This window comes from Chrysochloris asiatica, unplaced genomic scaffold (genome assembly GCF_000296735.1).
Source record: "Chrysochloris asiatica unplaced genomic scaffold, ChrAsi1.0 scaffold00014, whole genome shotgun sequence".
In the NCBI taxonomy this organism is placed as follows: Eukaryota; Metazoa; Chordata; class Mammalia; order Afrosoricida; family Chrysochloridae; genus Chrysochloris; species Chrysochloris asiatica.
Window position 1 is genome coordinate 33,743,552 of NW_006408532.1, and position 23,460 is coordinate 33,767,011.

The window sequence follows — 23,460 nt, forward strand, 5'->3', positions numbered from 1 at the left end:
GAATGGAAGACTGAGGAAAACCAAGATGGAGCCCTTTCAGAAGCCTGATGCATGAGGTTGGATCCTTATTGGCAGCACTGTGGAGGGGGCACACAGTTGTAGCAGCTGTTTCCAACTCTGCTCTAAACCTGAGGATCAGGAGAATTGATTGCTATGCAATGAATATGCTGTCCTTGTTTTCTAAAGGGGAGATTAAATCTCTACTAAGCCTTCAACCCATAACTTTTCTTGTTCTGGTTACCATCCTGATTTACTCAAATTTCCAAATTCAGGTTTCACTGCATTAACCATGACTGAACTAGGAAGTATCGCTTCAAAGTCCAGCTTAAACATTGTCTCTAAAGCTATTTTGGAAGTACCAAACCTGCTATCCCCCAGCCAGCTCCGATGTTTCCACCTGCTGGAAGCTCCAGAGAGTGCTGTTCTTTCTAAAGATCACACTTTCACCTTTTCTCCCTAATTAATTTCTGTTCCCATCTCAACCAAGTCCAGGCTCTTCCCACCACTAACAGAGTAAAAACTTCCTACCTGGGAGATCCACTTGTTTTTTCCTGATGCAAACAGGGATGAAATAATGTTTTCCCAGCCCGACTTAGTCTTATGACTGTCCTCGGATCCAAGCAAGATAGCCAGAAGAGGTACTCGCTCCTCTCAACATTAAAATTATGAAAATCTGACTTCTATTTTGTTGTTGCTGTTGTTGTTGTTAAGTGCCGTTGAGTCGGTTTCAACTCATATAGACACTGTGTAGGGTTTCCAAGAAGCAGCTGGTGAGTTTGAACTTCTGACCTTGTGGTTCAAACCAACCTTGCAGTCCAGTACTGTATCCTACAGTGCCACACCAGGACTCCTGTTAGTTGTCAGGGTGACCCCATGTGCAATGGAATGAAATGCTATGCCATCCCTAAAATCAGTTGCACATAAATACTGCCCCACCCCCATGACTGGTTGCAGAAGAGACTATTATTACCCATAGGGTTTTCATTGGCTGAGTTTAAGAAGTAGATCATCAGGTCTACCTTCCTAGTCCATTTTGGTCTGAAAGTTCCACTGAAACATGTTCAACACACAAGCCTCCACTGACAAGCATGCATTGGACTCCACTGGCAGGTACATTGGCAGAGATCCACACTGCCTGAGAGGAAAGGATTCTACCACAGAACCAACAATGCTCCTATATCTTCTAGCCGGTATCCCTTTCCCTTCACAAGAGAGGGCCGTCAGGTGTAAAGAGATTCAATCATGAGGCGATCATTATAGTTGGTTTCCAAGTTCTGCTTTCTGCCAAAAGAATCAGACAATTTCCCTTCAAATCTGTCAATGTTAATACCTCAGCCAGAACTGAACCACTAGACAATTTTTAGGGGTTGAATTGTACCTCCCAAAAGGTATTTTGAAGTCCTAACCCTTGGTACTTGTGAATGTGACTTTGTGTGGAAAAGCTGGGTCATTGAAGATGGTTAAGTTGCATGCGGTCATTGTGGGGTAGGGTGAGTCCTAGTTCAATATGATGAGTGCTCTTGTGAAAGAGAAGAGATGTAGAGAGACAAACAAGGGTGTGTGGCCTTGTGAGAATGATAGAAGAATCAAAGTTACACTGCAGCTGCAAGCCAAAAAATTCATGGGATGCAAGATACTGGGAGAGACGAGAAGGAATCTTTCCCTAAAATCTTCGGTGGAAGTGGTATGGCCCTGATTTTGGACTCCTAACCTCCAAAACTGTGAGGCAATAAATATCTCTTCTTATAAGTCATCAGTGTATACTAGTTTGCTACTCCAGCCCTAGGAAACTAATATAACATTAGAGTCTAATATAACAATTTGAGTTGTTTTGACAGGGTGGTCTTCCTTACTTCTTTTGTGCCCAAAGTCTTCCTAAAAAGCCAATCTACCCTCATGTCTAAGTGCTCTTGAGTCTTAAAACCTCCTAGTACTTGAAAACAAAGAGGACTCACTCAGCAGAAAAATTAATGGCCAGTGTTTTGGAGCAGCATAATAACCAACAGTGCTGTCCTGAAATCTTAGGTTCATTCCTGTTCCCAGTGGTTAGCATCTGTAAAGCAATTTTCCCTCGGAGCAGGAAGCAGAACTTCAGGGGCAGGAGCAGCTTGTGGGACATAATGCTCTCTGGTTTCCTGGCACCATCGCCAGAGTGAAACCTCAAATCATTGGGTCTATTTTAATTCCACTCCACATCCTTCCCAAAGGCACTTGCTCTAACATAGAAGTTTTTTTAAAAATTCGCAGACAGGGTCTGTGGCTGTCTGGGTACCAATATAAAAACCTCAGGACTGTGATGATAAGTCTGGGTGTGTCAAGGCTCAACATGTTCTAATATTCATGATTTTGCAGCAGCCCCTCTGCCTACCAGAAAGCAGATTTGTCCTTCTGTCAGATGGACAAACAATATCCCATGACAAGAACATTGTCTCAGAGGTATGGATTCCCAGAGTGAATTCTTCTTTGTCTTGGGGCATTGTGACAGCTAAGGTTCTGTGCAAACTTGCCTGGACCATGAATCTCAACGGTTTGGTAGTTTTGATGTAGTTTGGTAATCATGTAATGATGTACTCATTCCCCTTTTTGTGATCTAATATAATGTAATCATTTCTATGATGAGATCTGCGATAAGCAGCCAATCATATGAAAGGACATTTCCTCAGAAGTATGACCAGCATCCAATATACACAGACCTTATCACAAGAATCTTTATGTTTTTGCTCACTCTCGATCCTACAGTCGGTTCATCCTCATCTGACCTCTGGTTCTTGGGACTTGAGTCAGCAGCCTGTTGAACTGCCCACTGATCTTATAATCCATTAGTATTGGCAGCCTGTGAGCCAGAAGCCTGCCATCTTACCACCCAATCTTGGAGACAACTACCTACACAGACTGTGGGCCAGCAGGCTGCATGCCAACCTGCCAAATCTTGGGTTCCCCAATCTCTGCAGCTATATATGTCAGAAGTAAATAAATTAAACAGATGCTTAGAAATAGGGAAGTGAAATCAAAGCATTGGGTCCAACTTCCCTCCAGACTGTAAGCCAAGCCTCTGCAACCAAATTCTAGTATAGTTTCCTACTCTTGCTGGGCTGGTAGATGGGTTACTTCTTCAACTCTAAGGTACTACTAGTAACTTCCCTGACTGGGTTTGGATAAGAAGAGAGGGTTAAAGAACAAAATGGGAAATCTATAAGCACTGTTGTTGCTGTTTCAAGGTGCTATCAAGTTGGTTCCAATTCATAGCAATCCTATGCACAACAGAATAAAACACCGCCCAGTTCTACGCCATCCTTACAATTTTTGTTATGTTTGAATCCAATGTTTCTGCCACTGGGTCAACCCATCTCGTCCTCTTTTTCTCTGACCCTCCACTTTACCAAGCATGAAGTCTTCCTTTAGGGTCCAGTCACTCCTGACATGTCCAAAGTATGAAGACTAGGAGCATTCTGGCTGTACTTCTTCCAACACAGATCTTTGTTTGATGTTCTGGCAGTCCGTGGTACTTTCAATATTCTTCACCAACACCATAATTCAAATGCATGAATTCTTCTACAGTTTTCCTTATTCATTATTCAACTTTCATATGCATATGAGGCTATTGAAAATACAATGGCTTGAGTCATGAGCACCTTAGTTCTCAAAGTGATATCTTTGCTCTTTAACCCCCTAAAAGAAGTCTTTTGAAAAAGATTTGCCTAATGCAATACATCATTTGATTTCCTGACTGCTGCTTCCATGGAGCATTGATTGTGTATCCAAGCAAAATGAAGTCTTTGACAACTTCAATCTTTTCTCCATTTATCATGATGTTATTTATTGGTACAGTTGTGAGGAATTTTGTTTTCTTCACACTGAGGTGCAATTCATACCAAAAGCTGTAGTCTTTGATCTTCATCAGTAAGTATGTCAAGTCCTCTTCGCTTTCAGCAAGCAAGGTTGTATCCTCTGCATATTGCACGTTGTTCATGAGTCTTCCTCCAATCCTGATGTCACATTCTTCTTCATATAATCCAGTTTCTCAGCATACAGACTGAATAAAATAAGGTGAAAGGATTCAATCCTGACACACACCTTTCCTGATTTTAAGCCATGTAGTACCCCTTGCTCTCTTCGAATGACTGATTGTCTCTTGGTCTATATGCAGGTTCCTCATGTTGTTGTTGGTAAGTGCCATCGAGTCGGTTCTGACACATAACAACCCTGCACATGGTTTCTGAGGAACAGCTGGTGAGCTTGAACCACAGGCCATAGTCTGTGGTTCTTCCAGTCTCTTTCTAAACAGTAAGCCTGGGCTTTTTATAATTTTGAGTTTTGGTTCACATTTTTTTCTCACTCTATCCTGAACCTTCTAAAGTGATCCCTTTCAGAACAGTTGGTAGTGGTAACCAAGCACTATCTAGTTCTTCTGGTGTTAGGAGTGTAGAGACTGATATTCACATGCCTCATTAATTGCCATCAAGTCTGTTTCAACTCATAGCAACCCTGTGTAGGGTTTCTGAGGAGCAGCTGGTGAGCTTGAACCACAGACCTTGCAGTTAAACTAACCTTGCTGTTCAGCACCACTGATAATTGATTCCAAGCATCTTCAGTTTTCATCACTCTTCTTTCCTCCACACAGAAAGAGACCATTAGTTGCATCTTAGATGGATGCTCATAAGCTTTTCAGATCCCAGACGCTACTCACAAAAGTGGGATGTAGAATATTGTGTTCTTTCTTGTCTTTTTAATGACTTTTGCTTTCTTCATGTATAATGTTCTTTATGTCATCCCACAACTCTGCTCGTCTTTGGTCATTAGTATCTAATGTATCTCATATACTCTTCGGGTAGTCTCTAAATCCAGGTGGAATATACTCAAGGTCATATTTTGGTTCTCGTGGACTTGTTTTTACTTTTCTTCAGTTTCAGTCTGAACTTGCATGTAGTCAATTAACAATCTGTTCCACAGTCAGCCCCTATCCTTGTTTTGGTTGGTGATATTGAGTTTCTCCATTGTCTCTTCCACAGATAGAGTCAATTTGATTCCTGTGTATTCCATCTGGTTAGGTCCACGTGTATAGTTGCCATTTACATTGATGAAATAAAGATATTTGCAATGAATAAGTCCTTGGTCTTGCAAAATTCTATCATGTGATCTCCAGCATCATTTCTAAAACCAAGGTCATAGTTTCCAACTATCATACTTCTTCTATGCTCCTAAATTTCACACTCTGTTCACCAGAAACTACCAATGCATCTTGACTGCACATTTGATCGATTTCAGACTGGAGAAGTTGGGAGCATATCACTCAATTTTCACTCTCTGTTGAGGAGACAACTAAGGTTGTATGAATTTCTCAGAATCTGAATGTTGTGGAAGTTCAAGAGGATCTTTAACAATGAACATTCAATTAATAATGTACAACAAATAAAAACAAAGAATACACACAAAGTCATAGCAGTGATCTTCACAATAGTCGAAAGGTGGAAATGAACCAAATGCCCACCATGAATGAATGGGTAAACAAATTATAGTGTATACATACAATGGAATATTATCCCGCTATCAAGTGAAATTAAATACTGATTAATGCTACAGTTAGATGAACCTTGAAAACATTATGCCCAGTAAAAAAAGCCAGACACTAAAGGCAGCATATTATATGATTCTGCTTATATGAAATGTCCATCACAACCAAACTCAAGGGTACAGAAAACCTTCTTGTTGACAGGAGCTGGGGGCAGAAAGAAATAGCAGTAATTTTACTAATAGAAGTAAACTTTATGGATATGGGTTTCCTTTTAGGGGAATGAAAATGGGAACTAGATAAAAGTGGTGACTGTACAAAATGCCACTCACTTGTTCATTTTAAATTGGTTAACCTTAGGTTATTTGAATTTCACTTAAATAAATTTTAAATAACAATACTATTAGAAACTCTTGTAGCTCATTAAAATAGCAACAGACAGTCGCCATTTACTGATTCCGTTCTCACTATTTTCTGAGCATATGGGGCATTAGACATCTTGTCAGCCATATGGTGTTCCAAATGTAATAGTGCTAAATATTTAATATTGCATAATGGTTTACCATAAATCAAATCGTTAAGAGTTGGAGGCAAACTACCAGTCCCCATAGCAGAGGTACGATCCACTTTAGCTTCTCTAACTTGATTTGTTCTCTATCCAATTAATTCATCAGCTTTATTTTCCATTGAGGAAACATATAAGAGCTGGTAAACAAAACCAATGCAGGTTGATGAAAATCTACTTCAATACCACCATGTCTTTGTGGCTTTGAGCTCATTTTTCAAATTATCCAAGCCTCATTTTCTGCCTTCTCTCCCTAAAGGCCACAATAATGGCTACCACATCTTTAAAAGTTGTCATGTACTTTTCTAGGATTTAGAGGAACTGATTGGTATTCTTCTTATGCAACTGCCTCATGTAGACCTATCCAATGCACAATAATTATAGTAATATGTTATTATAATTAGTACTATGTTGTTGCTGCTGCTGTTAAGTGTTGTTGTTAAGTGCTGTCAAGTCAGTTCTGAATAATAGCAACCCTGTATAGGGTGCTGAGGAATGACTGGTGAGTTTGAACAGCTGGCCTTTTGGTTCAAACTGACCTTGCAGTCGAGTGCTTATCCTACAGCATCACATTATATAGTATATACCATATACTACCCCATAGCAGTTTATAAGGTTGCGAATCTTTAGGAAGCAGGCTGCTACATCTTTCTCCTGTGGAGAAGCTGGTAGGTTCAAATTTCTGACCTTTCAATTAGCAGCCAAGGGCTTAATCACTGCATCACCAGGGCCCCTATATATAATAATGTAATTGCTACAGTGAATTAAATAATAATGAAATTATCATTAATAATACTATATCAGTATTTTATCAATCAGAACAGTATCTCCCCAATGAAAGGATCAAAGGAAATGAAAAAGATTTCTGCATTTAAGCAGTTTACAGCTATTGTCCAGGCAAATGTCAGCAAACTACAGTCCATGGGCCAATTCTCCTATGGGTCTATTCTGACCCACTGCCTATTTTTTTGTTTATAGAGTTGTATTGGAACACAGATCACCCACTAACTTATGTATTGTCTATGGCCATGCCACTTCCTGCTAGAAAAGTGAAGTTGAATAGTTAAGACAGAAACATTGTGGTCCATCAAGCTAAAAATATTTACTATCTAACCTTTTATAGAAAAAAAAAAACTTGGTGAGCAAACAAGATGGTGGATTGGGTAGCAATGCAGTGAGGATCTCCATCAGCAACAACACAGAATACCAAACCAAGCAAGCTCAGGGGATGGTGCCTGAACTCTGAACCACATATAAGGGAATATTTGGAAGGTTGGAAGGCTTAAAGCTAGGGAAATTTGTAGCAAAAGCAAGAAATCCAGTGCTTTCTAATTCAAGACACTCAGCTGTTCCTGGAGCCACCATCTTGGGCGAGACCAAGCAGGGGAAGAATCAGAAAGCCATGGACACCTGACAGAACCATGGAGAAAAAGGTGTAGACAGTCTGTTTTTTGGTATCTGTTCATTGGTCTCTCGCTGTCTGTGCACCTCCATTCTGGTAACTAGAGGAAGTGCCTGAGCAAGTAGACACCCCACCCCCATTCCCGGAAGGTTCTACTGCGCATGCACAAAGATCTCCTTAAAATTTAAAGTGACAGTTTCCACTTAAAACCAAACAGCAGTGTGAAACATCCACCGCCAGCACTGAGCTGTTTATCACTAGGAAAAAGGCCGGAATGGGGATTGTGGAGTGGGACAGGCAGACTAAAAAGGAAAGGCTTAAAATTAAATCCTGAGTTACATCACAACGATCAACAGTGGCATCTTGAAATTGCTCAGGAAGATGGGAAGCCCATCTCCTGATCACATTTACCTGGAGGCAATTAAGGCCACAGATAACTCCTGAATATGCCCCCAAAACAGAAGCAGATGACCATAACAGCACATGTCCAGAAACGAGATAAAGTGACTGAGGCAAATGAGCTGGAAGCAGACATACACTCCATACTAGAACATGGGCAGGCTTTGTAAATGCCGGAGAAGGAATTCAGAAAAAATGATTATAAAATGTTTCAAGACACTATATAATGGAGTTGAGAAAAATAAGGAAAAAGTCAGGAAAGTGCTACAGGAACAATCAAATAAAATAGATACAGTATTGGAAACAATTCAAAACCTACAGAAAGATTAATAATAGAATATCAGAAATGGGCAACACATTGAAAAGGCAAAGGAGTAGAATCAAAGAGATAGAAGTCAGAACTAGTGAGCTTGAAGATAAATCTCTCAATACTACTAAGATAGAAGAGCAAACGCAAGAAAGGATAAAAAAAATCTACAGGAAGCCTAAGATTCATGTTGGACAACATGAAGAGGAATAATTTAAGCTCTTTTATGGTTGTTACTACCATGAAAACTTCCCTAACATCCTGAAAAGTGAAAAGATAAGCATTCAAGAAGCTCAATAAACCCAGGAAGGATAGATCCTAAAAGACAATCACCAAGATTTATAATAAACAAGCTCTCTAAATTCAAAGGTAAGGGCAGAATCCTGAAAGCAGCTAGGGAAAAGAGAAGTGTAACATACAAAGGCAAGCAAATCAGATTAAGCGTGGATTTCTCAGCAGAAACCATGCAGGCAAGAAGGCAATGGGGAGACATATATAAAACCCTGAAAGAAAAAAAAACTGTCTACCAAGAATCCTCTACCCAGAAAAGCTGTCAATCAAATTCAATGGTGTAATCAAAACATTCCAGGATAAACAGAAGCTAAGAGATTTTGTCAAAGCCAACCCTGCTATGAAAAACATCCTAAAGGAAGTTCTGTGGACTGAGAACAAACAAGAACAGACAACAACCAGAGAATGACGAATGTGGCAGCATCACCCTGAACTCAATCGACAAATGAAAGAATCAAGAACAGAATATAAGAACGAGAATCTGGGAGGTCAGTCTATGATCAAAACAATTACAATGTGAAAGAAGGTAAACACAGAGGAACAAAGATCCAGGTGGTGGGAAGGTCAGGTAGATTACAGGATAAAATAGACTGTCTTAAATTGAGGGAAGAGTTAATGGAATATAAAGTAACCACAACAGTGGGGTTGGGGTGGGGGGTGGTGGTGGTGGTTAGTTTGTGTGTTAGGGAGGGCAATACAAGAAGAAGGAGGAGGCAGAAGAACAAGATAGAAAGAACACTGTGACAGGTTTGCATGGCCTAAGTGGGACAGAGGTAAACTTGGAACAACAGGGCTCTGTGATACAGGGATCTAGGCATAGCTTGAAGAGGGGAAATAATACCAAAATGCTTGACTGTCTTATAAATATTGGTTTCCCTTGCCTACTATTTTAAAATGCCACTTGAGTGGAAAACATGATTAGAAAAAACTCGTAAGCCTGTCTTCAGCCTAAAACTGACTGGAATATCTAAAAGATGTTCTAGAACTTTCCCAGTGAAATAGGCCTCTTGCAGAGCTTTTGCAGAGTATAGGACCTTAGGTGGAATCCTGAGTCCCATCCAGAACCTTCTGAGGTGGGACATCCCCACTAGCAAGGACAAGCTACCAGCCTGGAACAAGTAGAGTGGCAGAAGATACATCTTCAAAGAAAGATTATCCTGAAAAACCCAAAACAAAAATGTCAGCATGACTGGCTACTACAAGAATAAACAAGTTGTTCACCAGGAAGCCATCAAGGCAAGCAATCAAGTTCCTTCAGGACAAACTCCCCTCTAAGACTGAAACTCAAAGGGAACATACAAGCAGGCATGTAAGCTTGCTGGTGACCACATTGGTCTACTGGTGAGTGGAAGAGGGGGAAAGGCAGCAATGAAGAAATGGGCTGAGTTCAACCACAGTCCATTGACTCCTGTTGACCTGGAGATGAGAGAGAGAAGAAGAAAGGCTGGTTGGTTCAAAGTGTGGTGAGACCTGGGGATACTTGAGCCCTTGGACAAGGACATGGGTTAGAGCTGAGAGTGAAGCATCCAGCTGAGATGAAGTGAGGGGAGATGCACAAGAACACTCAAACTTAAAGACAGTACCCATTTGACCTATTCTCAATGGCATGATAATCAGAACTTGACTAGAGGAAGATTTTTTTTTTTTTTTATAAAGGAAACATGGGTAAATTACTACAATTTGATGAATCTGACCTATACTCATGGAGGTAGTAACTCTAAATACTCTAATAACTCTAAATAACTCTAAATACCAACAAAGAGTGAAGGAGTGAAGGAGTCTTCACATCAAGTACACAGGGTAGGTAGAGACCGGCAACTTACACATTGGCTGCCTAAAATGAGGGGACGATAAAGGCACGAAGTGAGTGGCTTACAAGGTTTCAAGAAAGAGTTTAGTTTAAGAGTTGGTGGGGGGAGAAGAGCCCCCAATGACCCACTGAATAGTTTTCATCTTGTCTAGATGGGTCTGGTGAAAAGAGATGGGGATAAGATTCTTATGATTCAACAGCGAGTAATTGTTATTATGACTAATTGCAACTGTCACAATTGTAAAAGTAGATGTTTTGTAACAAAAACAGGGGAGTGGTTAATCTTACAGTCCAGAAACAAAGGACCCTAGGACCTGGTAGCGTAGTGGTTATGAATCGGGCTGTGAACCGCAAGGTTAGCAGTTCGAAACTACCAGCTGTTCCACGGGAGAAAGATGAGGCTTTCTGCTCCCATAAAGATTTACAGCCTCGGAAACCCTGTTCAGGGTTGCTATGGGTTGGAACCGACTCGACGGCACGTAACAACAGGATCATCAAGGGAGAAGCGTACAAGCAGAATGCAGGACCTTATCAGAGAAGCAGGGACCTTATCAGAGAAGCAGGGATGCCAGAGATGGAGGCAGAGATGGGGTCATGGAGAAGGGGAGCGACTGAGGACTCTGCATTTATGGGAAGAGATGGACTGAAGGCTGGTGGCCAGGAGGCAAACTTGCAGAATGTGCCCTTTGGAGGTGTAAATTATTATATATGCCTGAATGGGTTTTTGTTGTTGTTGTTGTTGTTGTTTTAAAGCTACAGTGAATAGAGAGAAATACTGTTAACTGATGGTACATGGAGTGGATTATAATCATTGTAATGAAACAAGGTGTATGATTTGTTGAATGTAAAACTAATGATCTGCCCTGTAAACTTTCACTCAATCCACAATAAAAAAAACCTTTAAAACAAAAACTTTCAGATCCCTGGTCTAGGCTATGATTCAGGTTTTCATTTGTGAGATAAGATGGAAAGAATGTGAACTCAAGCCTATCTCCAACAGTTATGAACCATATGGCCATATTCAATCACTGAGTCTCTGTACTTCAGTTTCCCCCTCACTGGCAGGACTGGAGGAAGACTTATTAACATTCTGCGATATGCAGATGATACAACTTTGCTTACAGGAATCTAAGAGGGCTTTAAATACTTACTGATGCAGACCAAAGACTGAAGCTTGGTTGTTTGGAATCAGAACGGACTTGTGCACAGAAACTTGTCTGAACCATCATCTTGAGCTCAAGTCCTCACTCCCACTAATTGTGGGACCTTGGTAACAACCATAAAATGGTAGTATTTTCATAGGTTGTAAGAAGATATGTGTCAATCAATATCTCTATGCCTTTGTCCCCAATACTGGTAACAAGACCAAAGGAATTCCTGCTACAAAATTAGAATTTAAAAATGTGTTAAAATACAAGTTCTTCAGCCCTAGCCCAGGGATTCTGACTCAGTCCACACTAAGCATATTTAGCAAGCACCTGACATGGGTTTGGTGCAGGGCCAGGTCTGGGAGCCAGTATTACTCAGGATTAAATATCAAATAAATCCCCTCCTTGTCATCATGTCTGCCTTACATCCTCACCACATTCCTGCTGTCTTCATCTAACTCAGGTAGATGCTGAAAGGGCTTCTACAATATTTAACCAGATCAACTTAGTTGCTGCCAAATCAATTCTGACTCACAGCCACCTCCTGTGTGTCAGAAAGAACAGCGCTCCACAGGGTTTCCAAAGGCTGTGACCTTTCAGAAGAACCTCACAGGCCTTTATTCCAAAGTGCTTCTGGGTGAACTAGAACTGCCAGCCTTTCACTTAGTAAACAAATGCTTAATCATTTGCACCATCCAAGCATGCTCAACAAGTGCTACAAATAACCAAAAACTCCCTCCCCTAAACCCTTTATTTTACACCTTCATAGGAGCCCGGGTCCCAAAGGATTCCAAGAGCTAAGTAAGATTCTCAATGTTTCAGAATAAAATCCGGTCTGTTTCTTAAACATCTTCCTTCTTTGCAAAAATCCACTCTGTGAGCCTCTCCTTGTGGCATCAGGTCAATAAATACTAAATGAGGAGCCTGATGGGGTTGCAGGGAGCAGACAGGGCACAGAGAAATGACCAGGGATGCTGGCTGGTAACAATGAGAATAACTTAAAGAACTCAAGGAAAAGATGTTCTCCCCATTCCTGGCTGTCCCTAGCCGGCCTTCTTACACTGGCCTGCTTGTGAGAGCAGGCATAGGGCATCCTAATCTCACAGCTGGGACCCATGGTAGGGCTGCAGGAATGGAAAACCCAGTGGTGAGTGCCGGGATGGAGATTCTGAGGTATGTAAGGGACAAACTGTGAGTCCTGCAGATGCTTGCATATACTGAAACAGCAATATCACCTCAAAAGACAAGACTCTGCCATTCACTCTTGCATCCAACAGGCACCAGGAATGGCAGGTGCATCCAGGAGCAGAAACACAGCTGTTGTTAAGTGCCGTGGAATTGGTTCGGACTTACAGCAACTCTGCATAGTGTTTCCAAGGAGCAGTTGGTAGGTTTGAACCACCAACCTTGTGGTTAGCAGTCCAGTGCTTACCTATAGTGCCATACCAGGACTCCAGGAACACAGTGGGGGCTGTCAGATTTAGTGACACTCACAGAACAGCTTCAGAAGTGACAACCCTTCTCTTATCAATTGTGTGCCATCAAGTCGGCTCTAATTCATAGTGACCCAATATAGGGTTTCCAAGTGCGGCTGGTGGGTTTGAACCTTGTGGTTGGTTATCATTCAACATGTTCACCTATCAATAGCTTTGTTTTTAACTGCGTTTAAATTATATAACACAAAATTAGCTATTTTAAAGTGAACATTTCAGAGGCAGCTACTACATCACAATGTTGTGCAGCCACCACTTTTATGAAGCTCCAAACATTTTCATTTTCATCGTTACAAAGAGAAAATCTGTACCCATAACATAGTCATTACCATTCTCCTCTCAGGTCACCACCAGCTCTTGACAACCTTAATAGCTTTTTACATAAAGGGAGTATAACTTTCTCTACAATGAGATTTAATGTAGTCACTACTTGAGGAACTTCACCAAACTGTAGTTTCAAAAACTACCAGAGATTTCTCTTCTCCAAACATGGGAAAGCAGCTTTCTGGAAAAGGCTGAAGGGAAATGCTTCTTTCTCCTGTCTCACTCAGTCCAGCAGATTCAGTGTCATTTCCACTCACACACCCACTGGTCAGTAGGTTTTGTGTGGAAAAGGCAAGCCTGTGTTCACTGAGAACAAGAGAACACAGGAGGGCTTTGGTGCAAGCAGAGGATGAAGAGAGGAGGAACCTTACCCGCTGTTTATCTGGGTCCACATAGCGAATGCCAAAGTAGTCCTTCTCCAGCAGACTGTAGTAGTTGCAGATGTGGTCGATGAGGAACTGCCCTTTGGTCTCCCTCTGCAAAAGAAGCAGAGAGAAGTCTCAGCCAGAGCTCATCTTGAGCATCATATCAGTCAGTACTCAGGAAAAGGACCCATGCATCCCAGTCTCCAGAGCAATGGCTCCCGAATGCTTTAGTCATAACTGACAGTGAGGAATACATTTCACACTTGATGTGCAACACACATATGAAGGGAGCTTCAAAAAGTTTGTGGAGTGCAAATGGAATGAAAAGATCATGGAAATCTTTTTTTAAAAAAACTTTTTATTGTAAATCAAGTGAAGGTATACAGAGCAGATCATCAATTTTCTATTTGTCATACATTTGGTTTCAGTGATTGCAATCCCTTAAATGTAGTGTCACTTATCCCTGTCTTCCCTGTTTTTCTTGTTCCCATTCCTCCTTCTCGCTCATCCCTTTTGAACTTTGTTCCTGGGTAAATAATGCCCTTCTGATCTCCAATGGCTGATCATTCCACAGTGAGCATACCTCACTAGTGTTGCTGTCCACCCTCTACACCTATCTACTGTGGTTGTTGTTCCGTGTTGTTGAGTTGGTTCTGGTATCCTACAGCACCACATCTATCTAGTACTCAACTGAAAACTGAGCCAGAGGAGTGAATTCAATTCCAGACCCGAAGGATGACCAGCAGTCATAATTTTGGGATTCTATCAGTCTCTATCTGACCAATAAACCTGGTCTTTTTGGTAATGAAATTTCCCACAAACTTTTAAAATCTCTGCTCCTTGTATTTTAAGTCAAAGGAGCACACAATTCCCTGAAGATCTGCACGACATTTAGTATGTTCTCTTTTGTTCTATCACACGGTATTTAAGTTTTTAAAGTGCGATTCATGATTCTAAGGAGCTCTGATAGCATAGTGGCTATAAGTTGGGCTGTTAACCGTAAGGTCAGCAGTTCAAAACTACCAGCTGTTCCGTGGAAGAAAGATGAGGCTTTCTGCTCCCGTAAGGATTTATAGCCTCAGAAACCCTATACAGGGTTGCTATGAGTCTGAATAGACTCCATGGCACAGAATCAACCAACCAATTTGATTCTGAACACTGATTTCTTAATTAATGAACTGGTCAAGATGCATAGTAAGTAAAGCAATGCCCTGAAGGGAACATCAAGTCCTTATGTAACCTGTATAATGTACCTGACCATTTGTTCAAATCACTTGTAGGTATAAAATCATTCAGTCATAAGTAGCTAATGAGAAAAGTCTCCATTTTATATATGAGGAGACTGAGGTACAGAGAAGGCCAGTGATTTGACCAAAGTTATACAACTTGTAAGAAGCAGGCCAAGACTGACCCAAGCAAGAGTTATGTTTGAGCTTAGAATTTGGAGCCCATCACTACTCTACCAGTAGGAGGCAAAGTTGGCTGATGTGACAGTGCAGTGAATGGTCTCCGGACACCCTGATTACCCACCAGGAATGCTGGGAAATCTGCTTCCCATGTTCATAAACCAATGCAGAAAGTCTCCCAATTGGAGACTGGGGAAAACAACCCAGGACAGGGATTCAGAGACAGGCTGCTCTGATCATGGGTACTTCTACATTAGTAAAATGAGATGGTTAAACTAGATTGTTTCTAAGGTTTCAAAATTCCACAGAAGAGAAATGTAGGCCAGACCTGATTCAGATGAAAGCCACTACAAACAAAGCTCTCTTAATAGCAGAGACACTGCCAAATTCTCATCAGGATATTGGATAAGATTAAGATTTTGATCAGAGTAAGATTTTTCTGCTTCAGTCAAAGTTGCTGACAGATCCTGAGAATGTTTTCAGGATGGAATGCATCTTATTAAAATAAATGAAAGTATTAGAGACATGAAGTGGACTTCCTCCCATCCAGTTAAAGTAATTTCAGAAGGTACCTGATTACCTTTTCATTAAAAACAACCACTGGAGACTTGCGAGCCTTGATGAGAAAACCTCTCTCTGTCCTGGGAGAGAATGCACTGAAGGACCAGGGTTTATAAGCACATATTGTGTTGGAGTACTGGTGTGGTGCTGTAGATAAGTACTGGACTGCTAACCACATGGCCAACAGTTCAAACCCACCAGTCACTCCTCGGAAACCCTATGCTGAGTTGGAACTGACTCAACGGCACGTAGCAACAACAACAAAATTGTGGTGTGAGCTTCAATTTTCCTGAAGGTCACACTCGAGTTTAATTTTTTCATGATGGTAAGTGCACATACAAGATACCTTGGTGACTCTGTGAGTTAAGCACTGGGCTGCTAACCAAAAGGTTGATGGTTTGCACTCACTAGCCACTCTGCTTCCATTAAGATTTTGTTGTTGTTGTTGCTGCTAAGTGCCATGGAGTCGGGTCCGACTCATAGAGGCTCTGCATAGGGTTTCCAAGGAATGGCTGATGAATTTGAAAAATGGACCTTGCAATTCAAACCAACCTTGTAGTCCAGTGCTTATCCTATAGCACCACACCAGGACAGCCAGAGACATTCTATGAGTCATTAGGAGTCAGAATCAACTTTATACTAGTGGGTTTTGGGGGTACATGCAACAAAACCTTTATTTCAACACTTCTTACATATACAGTTTAGTGATATTAATCATATTCCTAATGTTGTGCAACTATCACCATTACTACCTGTTTCATATGAACTTTGAGCCTCTGTTTCCATTCTAAGAGAAACTAACAAAACACATAAAGGTATGAAAATGGATTTTGTTTTTAAATTCCTGTCATTGTTTTTAAACCCCGAGGCTGAAAGGATAAGCTATACCTAATGGCTCCAAACCCGCAATAGAATTAATGGATTTAGTATCTTTTATAGATTTTATTCTATAATCTACTCATCTTCAAAAGGATGGCTGCATGATCAAATCACTGAATATAATGCTAGACTTCATCATTCTATGATTGGTCTGCCAACTTCTCTGCAGTAGGATTTACTCTGGTGAACAATCCCTACCTTATGACCCAATGTTGATACTTGAAATATATGGCTGTGATAGTTAAGATTTTGTGTTGTTAACTTGGCTGGGTCACGGTTCTCAGTGGTCAGCAGTTAAGATGTAGTTATCACCTCCAAGATGAGATCCAGTATGATGCAATCAACCCCACGATGTGATCAGATGTGACCAGCTCTAATCTGATGTATTATAATGATGTAATGATCCTATGTGTTGTAAATCATCATTTCTATGATGTTAAAGGGAGTCCTGGTGTGGCACACTGTAGGATAAGCACTGGACTGTGAACTCAAGGATGGCAGTTCACACCCACCAGCTGCTCCTTGGAAACTCTACACAGGGTTCGCTATGAGTCAGAACCCATTCAATAACATTTAACAGTAAGAACAACAATGATGCTAATAAGGCCAGATGCAATCTACAGAATTAGACTGTATCTTAAGCCAATCTCTTTTGAGATAAAAAAAGGAGAGAGAGGAGAGCTCAGCTCAGAGAGGCCTAGTACCACCAAGAAAGAAGAGCCAGGAGTGGAGTGCATCCTTGGGGGTCCCTGTAATGTGAAGCTCCTAGATCCAGGGGAAGATTAATGTGAACATGTACGGAGATCTCCAAGGAATGCTGGACTTACAGATGCTGACAAGAGACAAGGACCTTTCCCCAGAGCCGACAAAGAGAAAGCCTTCCCCTAGAGCCAACACTCTGAGCCTCCTAAACTGTGAGAATCATTTCTGCTTGTTAAAGCCATCCACTTGTGGTGTTTCTGTTATAGCCGCTTTGGATCACTAAGGCAGTGAATCAAGACAGTGCATTACAGTGATGCGGGATTGAGACTGTGTGATCACAGTAGCCCTGAAGATGTACTCAAAAACACAACAGGGATTGTTTATGAATCAATGAAAAAATTATTAAACACAGCAACATCCTGGAAACATCTCCTTAGAGTACATAAGACCCTTGAGAGAAGAAAATGCCTCTGCAGACAAAGCGATTACTAGAGGGTGCAAGCATGGCTGAAACGAAATCAATGCCTTCAACAAAAGCAGTTGCTTTGACTCTACTGTAGGTCATGACAATGCCATGTGTGTAAGTGCAGAACTGTACTCCCAAGGTTTTCAATGGCTGGTTTTTCTAAAGTAGATCTTTATACCTTCCGACTGAGGCACCTCTGGGTAAACTAGACCCTCCAGCATTTTGGTTAGCAGCCAAGCATGTTTGTACCACTCAGGGACTCCTCAACAAAAGTAAGATAGGCCAGTTCCCATGGTTCCAGACCACGACATAGATTCTAGGTCTTTGCTACTCGAAATATGTCCCAAACATAGCAATATCACAGAGCTGAAACCTCACCAGGACCTGAGTGGGAGCTTGTTAGAAACAGACTCTCAGGCAACTGTTCCAAACCTAGTCAACTGAATATGCATTTTGGCAAGATCCCCAGGCACTGTAGGATCAGCACTGGACTGACTGCAAACCACAAGGTCAACAGTTCAAGCCCACCAGGTGGTCCTTAGAAACTCTAGGCAGGGTCGCTATGAGTTGGAACGGACTCAACAGCACTTAATAACAATAATAACAACGGTTTACAGGAATTTTCACTAAATTGGTGTGTCAGTTATGATTGTGTCAACTTGGCTGGCCCATGATTCTCTGGGTTTAGAAAACTGTCATCCTATTCCACAGATCACTAGTAAAAGGCCCCCTTTTCTTTGAGAATTGTGTATCCCTTAACTCATTGTTATTATTGTTGTCAAGTCAGTTCCGACCCATAGTGACCCTGTATAGGTTTTCCAAGGAGTGGCTGGTGAGCTTGAACCACCAACCTTGCAGTTCAAACCGACTTTGCAGTCCAGCGCATTAACCCACAGTGGCACACCAGGACTCCCTTAACTCATTAGTAACCTGCAATATGTAAATGTACAATCTTGCTTGCTGAAAACAAAGAGAACTTGAAGCACTTTCTGATGAAGATCAAAGACTACAGCTTTTCGTATGAATTAGAACTCAACATAAAGAAAACAAAAATCCTTGTAGCTGGACCAATAGGAAACATCATGTCAAATTGAGAAAATATTAAAGTTAGCAATTTAACTTTACTTGGATCCACAATCAAGGCCCATGGAAACAGGCAAAAGGATATTGCATTGGGAAAATCTGCTCCACAAAGACTTCTTTTAAGTGTTAAAAAACAAAGACATCAGTTTGAGGAATAAGGTACACCTGACGCAAGCCTGGGTATTTTCATATGTTTATGAAAGCTGGGCAATGAATAAGGAAGACCAAAAAATTACTGCCTTTGACTCATGGTGTTGGTACAGAATACAGACTATACCATGAACTGCCAGAAGAAGGGAGTCCAACATTGGGTTGCTAACCGGAGGATCAGCAGTTTGAGCCCACCAACTGCCCCTTGGGAGAAAGATGAGGCTGTCTACTCCCATAAAGGTTTAAAGCCTTGGAACAGTTCTGCTCTCTCCTAGAGGGTCGCTATGTCTCCTAGAGGGTCGCTATGACTGAAGATTGACCCAGTGGTAGTGGATTTGGGGTGAGCCAGAAGAAGAACAAATCTGTCTTGGAAAAGTACAGCCAGAATGTAGAAGCAAGAACGGCAAAATGTGCTTGGTAAAACAGAGGCTCAGCAAAAAAGGAGACAGACCTTTAACAAGATGGATTGATACAGTGGCTGCAACAGTAAACTTAAACATGGCAACAATTGTGAGGATTCACAACAGATCAGGTAGTGTCTGATCTGTTGTACATGGGGACGTTCATAAGTTGGAACTGACTTGACAACACCTAACAATAACAACTCAGACAGAGAAATCAAAGTCTTTTCCAAGTATGCAAGCCTTTGAGCACAAAAGCAGCCACATCTCTTTCTTCGCCCTCACAGCTGCCAAGCAAGCCTCATCACCCTAAGGCACATCTGGTCTCACTGTTTCATGCCAATGAAGACAGCTGAGCGTGCTCACATTCTACTCTCTTCCACACATGACCTGGGCCATGTTGTTGTTGTTGTTTGTTAGCTGCCCTTGAGTCAGCTTCCAACTAAGGGGGACCCCATGCCCAATGCAACCAAACACTGCCCAGTTCTACACTGATTTTTGAAAAATGGATCACTGTGACCCATAGGATTTTCATGGGCATAATTTTTAGAAGCAGATAGCCAGGACTTTATTTGCCTTCCACTGACACCTGTCATGGTGGAGTGAATTATTCAACATGTCTCTTCTTTGTAATTCCCACCAAACAATGTTTTTGCCCTGATGGGTCTGGGTAAAAGAAGGTGGGAGAAGATGCTGACAGAATGATATGATTCTGTTGTGAATGGTTTACAGGTTAACTGCGATTGTAAAGATCTGGATCTGTAACGCGTATAAAATGAGCCATCTGAGAAACACAAAGAGGGGATTTCACTACCCACAAAGGAAAGCTGGGAATGGAGCGCATGGACCCTGAGATCTCACTGCATTGAAACTTCTCAACCCAGGGACAGAAAGCTATGATACCAGATGAGTGACAACAGCAGAACCAATAGCAAAGCAGTGGACTTCCCTGCCCATAGAACAAGTAAAGCCAAGCGACTTTGGGCAGGTGACTTGCTTGCAGAGCACTGTGCCTTGTTGTCCGTAAAAGCTTTCTAACAACTGTCCAAACAGAGAGGCCTGCCTGAGGAGAGGCTGTCCTGACTGAAACAACTGTGCCCTGAGCACTTCTGACCCCAAATCATGACCTGCTAACTTCCTGGTGTAGTGCTGCAGGGTAATGCACTGGTCCGCACAGTCAGTTTGAATCACAAGGTCGGCGTTTCAAACTCACCAGCAGCTCCTTGGAAACCCTATACAGGGTCACTATGAGTCAGAACCAACTCAGTGGCACCTAACAACAACTTCCCTAATAAACCCCTTAACTGTGAGTATGGTGTTCTGAATTGGTGTGGCCACTGCAAAGAATTACTGAACATAAATGAGAAGTGGAGAGTTCTGTGGGAGGGGAGGGGTGGTTCATGTCTCTCTCTGTTTTGTTTTTTTTGCAGTTGCCATCATAACTGGGGTTCATTGCAATGGGATTCATGGAAGCATTGGGGTTTTGTAAGAGAAAGGATGAAGGGAGATGGGAAGTAAAACTTTTGGATCTTATCTGTTTACCTTGGTTTCTGTAGTGAAAAGGATGTGAAGTTGTTATTCTGCCGCTGAGGAGAGAAAACCTGCTGCTGGGATCAGCTGGAGCAAAAGCCTGGCTGTTTATACAAGATGACTAATAAGGGGCTGTGGGAGAAAGATGAGGCTTTCTGTTCCTGCAAAGATTTACAGCCTCAGAAACCCTGTACAGGGTCGTTAGGAGTCAGAACCGACTCAACAGTATTTAACAATAATAAAGGGCCCAGGCCTATTTGATCACCACCCTGTCAGCCAGAGGCCCATTGTGCTGTGCACATGTATGATGGAAATGAAATGGGTATTGTGATTCCACAGAGCTTGTAAGCTGTCTACAGCCTATACTTGATTGGATATGCTAGAAAGGAGTTAGAAATTGTCCAGAAAAATCATGGTTTTTCTCTTAGACCTTTATTGAGTAAGGAGTTTAGGTGAAAGCTTAAGCCCTACACAGGACTGCTAAAAGAACAAGAGCTTTTTCTTTCAAGAAAAGACCTGCAAGAAAAAAATAACTGTGTGGCTTTTTTGAGTTTTGAGTAAGCAGTTTGGCATTGTATGCATTGAAGCAGGAAAAGTCTGTGCCCATCAGAGAACCCCCTTCTGGAACTGAAAGTTAAAGACATCCTGGTATGCTCACTGTAGTGACCACCTGTATCCATCTGTAGAGTGGAAGTCGGGGAGAATGCAGCAATGAAGAGACAGGTGGAGAGAGATAAGAGGAAGGGCTGACTGGTCTGAAGTTAGGGAGTTGTGTGGAGTTCTGAGTCTATGGGCACCAACCTAGTCCTTAGGGGCTAGGGTTGAGAGAAAGAATAAAGGGTGTGGACTCCCAAGTTTGCAGCGGTACTCATTTGACCTGACCAGAATCTGACCAAGTGAAGAGAGAGATGTTGGGTACTATGAGCTGGTATAAATTGTTGCATTTTGATGCCTTGCTCTGGACTGGACTTTGCTTATGAATGCAGATGTTCAATGTTCCAATCAGAATGGAAGACTCTTCAAAGCAAGGAACATCATACTTACCTCCTCAGAGTACTGGGTTGATAGGGATGGGCAATTTAAAAATTGTGCATCTAAAAGTGAGGGGCGGGGAGTAAAGACAGGAAGTAGCTGGCTTTTAAAAGCTTTCATGGGTATGTTCACAATTAAAATGATTGTAATGGGAAAGTTAATCCTGCATGTATAAAAGGGACAACAGCTAGAAGAGCCTGTGGTGTAGTGAATTATTTAATATGCCTCTTCCAGGCTTAGTCTTTGTAACTCCCACTAAACAATGGTTTTGCCCTGATGGGTCAGGGTAAGAGAAGGTAGGAGAGAATGCTGACAGGGTCCCCTTGAGTGGTTAATAGGGTTAACTGTAATTGTAGAAACCTGGAACTCTAATATGTATAAGATGAGCCATTTCAGAAGCAAGAAGGGGGACAGGGGAAGGGGGAATATCTCACTAACATGACAAAGGAAAGAACCAGGAATGGAATTCAGCCTTTGGACCCTGAGATCCCTGTACACCGCACCTCCTCCACCCAGGTACAGAAAGCTATGATGCCGGAGGAGTGGCAGAGGAAGAGCAGCAGCGGAACCAAGAACACTCAACCACAGACTGATGGGCTTCCCAGCCCATGGAGCAAGTAAAGCTGAGTGACACTGGGCAGGCAGGCACTTAATTGGGGGAGAGGGCCTAGGTTTGCTGACCCACGGAACTAGAGCAGAGTACCTTCAGGCGAAAGCTTATGTGGACTCGCATGTCCTGTGGGCATTTATCCATAGACTGTAAGAATTCTGTAACAGAGAGACCTGCCTGTAGTCACAGTAGACGAGAGACTGTCCTAACTGGAACCACTGTATCTGGGCATTTTTGACCCTGAATTATAACCCTTTGACTTCCTAACAAACGCCGTAAGTGTGTGGATGGTATCCAAGTTCTGTGTGGCCATGGAGATGAATTATTGAGCCCAGCAGAAACAAAAGAGCATGCTGTGGGAAGGGTAGTTGGTACCATCTTTTTACACCTGTCCTGCATCCCAACTGACAATGAGTGGTGGTTGCACATAGAAGCACTGGCCAAGAATGGAACCCAGTCTCCCACACAGAAGGCAAGTATTCTACCACTGAATACTACTGCCCCTTGGCCATCTTAATATCCCATCATTGATATTCATGTCATTTATGATATTAGTATATGATATGATATAGTATATTAGTATAGCTAATATAGGATATTAGTATGGAGTCCTGGTGTGGCACTGTGAGTTAATGCGCCAGACTGCAAAGCCGTTTGAACTGCAAGGTTGGCGGTTCAAGCTCACCAGCTGCTCCTTGGAAACCGTATACAGGATCATTATGGGTCGGAATCAACTCGATGGCACTTAACAGCAACATATGATGTATATATAAGCTACACATAGTATATGATATTAGCATGGTATGTAGATTAGCATATGATTATGATATAGTATATAGTTTATGATACAGTATATTAATATATAATTAATAGCATATTAATTATATATGATATATATCATATAGTATATTAGTATAGATAGTATATAGTTTATGATGTAGTATATTAATATAGATAGTATATGATATTAGTATAAAAAGTTCACTTTTTATACTAAGCAAAAGACTACACAGGCCCAGTTCTTAGG

At 41.7% G+C, this 23,460-nt stretch overlaps 1 protein-coding gene across 2 annotated transcripts in view; it reads right to left on the reverse strand.

The window, feature by feature from the left end:
- FRMD3 (FERM domain containing 3) overlaps positions 1-23,460 on the reverse strand; it is a 494,426-nt gene that overhangs the window by 218,847 nt on the left and 252,119 nt on the right. For both annotated transcript variants that reach the window (XM_006834952.1, XM_006834951.1), the window contains exon 2: positions 13,620-13,724. In XM_006834952.1, coding sequence (XP_006835015.1) covers positions 13,620-13,724 — 105 coding nt within the window. The remainder of the gene's footprint in view (positions 1-13,619; positions 13,725-23,460) is intronic.